Consider the following 5,438-nt stretch of genomic DNA (forward strand, 5'->3'; position numbering starts at 1 on the left):
CATAAGCAGTGACTTAGACTCCCCAAAACAGTCATCAGTTCAGAGTACATATTATAGTTCTATAGAAGCTGTGGGCATAGTTTTATGTTTGTACACATTTTAGGAATACTATAATAAACATACCCCTGAAGTTATGTTAAAAAATGTTAATGGACTTACGCATTTCTCAGTTTGAGAAATACTGATACTGATATTCTGCTTCCTTAAAGTGTATCACAGTGTCGCTCTTCTACCTAGGGTGTGTAGTCAGATAATGTTAGAGTGGAAGAGCTAAAAGCTCCTGGATCCTAACCCCCTGCAGACGAAGACCACAACTAGCTGCAGCCAGATGAAGAGGGATCTGGGTCTCACCTTTTCACTGTAGCTTCATTTCTCACCTTTTCACTGTAGCTTCATTCAAAGTAATAGTACCAGATCCCAAAACATGTAAATAGATAATAAAGCTGTACAAAGTTTCTAACTTGTACCTACAGGAGGAATTTTAAAACTGTAGCATTTCTTTACACCTTGCCTTTCACTCAGAAGTGAGAAAGGCGGAATTTTTTGCCAAAAATACATTATATAAGGGATGGACAAATTAAGACAACACTCCCACATTTCTGTTCAACATGGCTTTCAAGGATTAAAACATTCAATATAGTCCGACATCGGCTTCTTAACATAGTCAACGTGGTTCAGCAAAGCTTGTTCAACAGTTTGCTCCCTCCAATTGCGCATACACGCTGTGCTAGAATAAACAGCTCCTTAACATTTGAGAGAAGCAAGACTTTAATGAAGAATGCTACAAGTTATGGACAATAATTAGTTCTCATATTTTAAAAAAAGATTACAGAAAACACTTTACTGATTTTTTTGTGTGCCAAAAAGACAGTCTTTAAGGATGTCCGAGAGAGACAGCAAGCACAACACAGTACAAAAGGAGAAGGGAATGTTGAGTTTTAGAGCAAGACACTAAACACAAGCACAGTTAGGGAATCAGGCGGAAGCAACCATTTCACAAAGAATGGAATTAAGCATTTATATTCAATCAGATTTTTTAAGCCTTAAAAGTCCAGCATAAGGAAGGGATTTGGGCAGAGGGGATGGAGGAGAGGGCTAAGCTTATCTACAATCACCGTTTTACAAAAAAAAACACTGGTTCAACCACAGGAGAGGTGGAGGTTAAACCTGCCTACGTAGCCCAGCAAATATCAAGAGCAAATGCCAAGGCTGTCAGGTCTAGATGTTGATGTTACAACTGGCTTAAGAGTTTTTACAAGAGACTCTGATTCCACCACCAAGACTGGCCTCTCATCAGCCTGGGTTCATGACAGATGAAGTTCCTCTGCATTGAATCAGAAGGCCAAAGCTTTACCTGGAACAAGTTCACTCCAGATAATGCTCCCATTGCTGGTTTTAACAGGTCAGAGTCATAATAAGTGGCTTCTAACAGACTCCACCATTTCCTAGGAGAAGGTTCTACTGATTACCAAGGATTTAAATTCAAGCAAACCACTAAAGAAGGGAAATACTAATGATATTCTGGCACTGTACAAGCTATGTGCCTGTCATCCCTGCCAAGGACATGGGGTGGACTTGGCTTTGTTTCTTAGCTCCATGATCTCCAACAGCGATGAAGTAGAACAGGGACCTCCTCCACGTCGGAGGAGGATGCCCAAAATTCTCATCCCAGCCCAGCTTCTGAAAGAAACAACAGACTATCAGGGGCTATTATTAGGAACCATGCTCCTGTGAATTAATGTGGAAATGAAAGCCTGTTTCAGTTCATGCCAAGTCTTTTCATGGTCCGCCAGCGATCCTTAATCATCACAGCTGTTCGGTTGACAAATGGGTAATTTTTGGAAATGGCAGCCCAGTTTCCTTCCCCATATTTCTGCACTCCAGCCTTGACCCACTCGCTTTCTTCTACAGTCCACTTCTGCAAAAGAAGACCAAAATATTGATCACAGCCCATCTCTCCACTTACTCACATTTTCAAACAATGAAGAGGTAAACTCAAGAATCCTAGGACAATAATCTGAACCCAAAAGGAGGGTTTATATTTTTAAAACATGATAGAGATAAGTTAATCCTGTGGATTTAGACATTTCATAATTTCATTGTCCTGCCATTTGATCCTAATCACTTCTGCATCAAAACTTCAAATGTTTGTTGCTCATTGTCAGCAAAATGTGTCAGGTTTCTGTCCTAGATTTTTCTTCCAGAAAATAATTATTACTGTAACTTAGTTTGGATCATCTAAAAATTCCAAAAGATCTTTTTGCAGATGCATGGGTAGCCTATGCTAGGAGATGTGCTTATTTTACCTCTGTTCTACCACATTATCAGAAAAGGTGAGAAAATAATTTTAAATTACCTGTTTTTTTGTTACACTGGTTGCACTCTCTTCATCTGGTGCTGCTGGAAAACATTAAAAAGTAGACTCATTTCAGAGTTCACCTTTCTCTGCACAAACCAGAAGAAAAAGACATCGAATGTTCCTAAAGGGAAAACCTGACTGAACTTTCCCAACATTGAGAGGAGGAGGATATCACTAAAGGGTAATTTGTTTTTGTCCTTTGTTTGCAAGATATCAATTATTTCAGCCAATGAAAATCTGAACAGAGCAAGTATTTTACATACAGACATTCAATAAATATTGGTTAGTGATGGATTTCAGGCTTTTTAGTAAAACCTACATGATTTTCTAAAATTACTGAGAGACTGTGATATTTAAAACCCTAATATATACACATCTACAGGTGATCCTTAAAGAATGCAGGATTTAGGGGAACCAACTCCCATATAGTCAAAAATCCATACTGACTCCCCAAAAACTTAATAGCCTACTGTTCACCAGAAACATTACCAATAACATAGTCAATTAACATAGTTTGCATGTTAAATGTATTAAACACTATATTCTCACAATAAAGTGAGCTAGAGAAAAGGTTAAAGGAAAATCATTAAAAAAATTGTAAGAATACAGTATTATACTGTATTTTTTAAAAAATGTGTATAAGTGGACCTGTGCATTTCAAACCTGTTAAGGGTTGACTGTGTTATATACGTGTGCGCGCGCGCACACGCGGGCATAATTTCTGCTTTGTAGCCCCTTGCTAACCACTGCTTTGAAATGGTACAATTCTACTGTTTTATGCCAGAATTTCCAAGTCCCTGATCATTTTATTTAAGTAAAATGTGATTCAGTTCTTTAAACAAAAGAACAGGAGAGTTACTGCTCCCCACTTAGAGACACCATAGGAGAGCAGCTCAAGCTCCACCCTCTCACCATATGGAAACATATGGGGCCTCAAAAAAATGCACCAAGATATTTTTTTTAAAGGCCAAAAGGCTACAGGAGGGTCTGCTAGTATAAAAGACATGCCACTGGAAGTGGAGAGCCATTAAAAAGCTGTAAGAAAAGGCAAAGTTGCATAAACATAACTTGCGGAGTGTCTGCCTCAGCAGATGTTACTATCCTAGCAGTGCTTCCTAAACAATGAAGGTGGTTCGGGAAAAGGGATACTTAACAGGGGCAGGTTATATAGTTTTAAATTATGAAGTATTTCATACTATAGTAGAAGCAGATTTTAAAGTTGACAAATCTGGACTGCACTGGATGTGGATATTTTTAGAACTTTTATATCCTGTTGTTTTTAAAAATTGTATGCCACTTTTACTGATTTTGTTACTTCCCCCCCTTTCCTGTGTGATCTTGATCTTACCAACTACATCTGTGCCAATTAAGGTACTTTTTAAGGACAAAACCTTTGGGACTGGCAGAAGTTTACTGTTGCTGTGTTACCAAAGTCTTTAGAATCTCCAAGATTATGTTTTAGCACTTAGATATTTCCATTAGAATGCAAAGTATGTGGTGGGAGAGATTCTACTGCAAATGCTATGAACTTTAGTATTAATCATGGAAAAGTAACGTTTCTTATTTCAGAAAAAAAATTATATATTGTAGCTGGTAAGAGATTTTTTTTTACTTAAATAAGAAATGCAGGGAATGACCACATCTACCTTTTTTAATTTAAAGACTTTATGAAGAACATCAGCTACAATTAAATATAGGATTTACTAAAACAAAACCAGGAATTCTCTTAAAATATAAAGTGCTGCTTTGACAGTCTCCATTGTTCAATGGGAAAGGACATAAAACTGACTCCTCATGAATCACAATAAGGAACTTACTGGACTTTTTCTAGTTTGGAGACAAGCAGTTTCTAGAACATTAATGTGATCGTAACACACATCTATAATTCAGGTACTGTCAAGGACCAAGGAGAATGTCCTAGCTTACCCTGAACTTGAAACAGTTCATCCTCTTCCACCCATGTCTCTTTTTCTTCAACCCCATTAGAGCTGTTCCACTTGCCTTTGGGTACTCTGAGGGGAGATCAACAAGAGGACAAGATGTAAAACAGATCATTGGGATCATCCCATCTTCTGTCCTGGGCTCTCTCATGGCCTGTACTCGTCCCTCTTCTGCTGTAACCACAGCTGAGATTCCCTTACACACAACTCCCAGACAAATCCTGACCTGGCAAGGCATCTCCATGTCATAGGCCCGCAGGCTGCAGGATCATCCCTCAAACTGAGCAGTGAATACAGCACAGTCCCCCCACAAAATCTGCTCATTTTCCCATTTTCGTTTGGTTGGTTTTGACTCTAATTTTGAAGGTCTCAGCATTCTTCTATCCTAGAACAAGCAAACTGCTCCTGGTCCTTCAAAGACATGCCCAGTCCTATCTCTGGACTGCGCTTTTTTCCGTCTCCATTCCTCTTGTCCAGGCATGTGGTACCTTTCACCAGTATTACACTAGTCTCTTAACTGGTATCTCTGTCCCTAGCCTCATCCCCTTCCAAAACTACCTGAACGTCAGTCTAAAACTACCTCATCCCTTTCGTGTTCCATGATCACTTCTCACTGTCTCAGCAGTGAAGGCTGTGTGGGTTAGTAAAGATCATCCACTCTGGCTCCAGCCAGTTTCTGGCTACCAAAGCCTTCTCTCTCCACCCTGTCCACACAACCCCATGAGCACAAACAGCAGAGCCTCGCTTTCTTGCTCCTCTTTTCCTTCTATTAGCTCTGTACTCTCTTCTCTATGGTTCCTTCCCTGCCTAGTAAAATTCTACCCATTTTTTAAGGTCATCATTCCAATGAAGCCTGCCCTAAATCCAGGCCCCCAACACACACAAAAAGCCCCCACCCCTCTGCCCTTGTGGTTGTACTTCCACTTTATTGAGCAAACACTTCATAACACACACTCTAATCATAAGCACGTTGCAGGCAAGGGCTGTGTCTTCATCTGTCTACCCCAAACACCTAGCACAATAACACATAACCTGAATAGCAGCTAGGAAAACGTGCTAAATTAATAATGGGATTATCAGGGACGCCTGGGTGGCTCAGTTGGTTAAGCAGCTGCCTTCGGCTCAGGTCATGATCCCAG

General features: G+C 39.8%; 1 protein-coding gene across 4 annotated transcripts in view; it reads right to left on the minus strand.

The window, feature by feature from the left end:
• Positions 1 to 750: 750 nt before the first annotated feature.
• TERF2 (telomeric repeat binding factor 2) overlaps positions 751 to 5,438 on the minus strand; it is a 24,207-nt gene continuing 19,519 nt past the window's right edge. For 3 of the 4 annotated variants that reach the window (XM_059383475.1, XM_059383474.1, XM_059383471.1), the window contains 3 exons: positions 4,286 to 4,371; positions 2,357 to 2,400; positions 751 to 1,918 (listed from right to left, as the gene is read on the minus strand). In XM_059383475.1, coding sequence (XP_059239458.1) covers positions 1,760 to 1,918; positions 2,357 to 2,400; positions 4,286 to 4,371 — 289 coding nt within the window. In that variant the 3' untranslated portion in view covers positions 751 to 1,759. The remainder of the gene's footprint in view (positions 1,919 to 2,356; positions 2,401 to 4,285; positions 4,372 to 5,438) is intronic. The other variant, XM_059383473.1, reaches the window with a different exon arrangement.

This window comes from Mustela nigripes, chromosome 17 (genome assembly GCF_022355385.1).
Source record: "Mustela nigripes isolate SB6536 chromosome 17, MUSNIG.SB6536, whole genome shotgun sequence".
NCBI classification, from domain to species: domain Eukaryota; kingdom Metazoa; phylum Chordata; class Mammalia; order Carnivora; family Mustelidae; genus Mustela; species Mustela nigripes.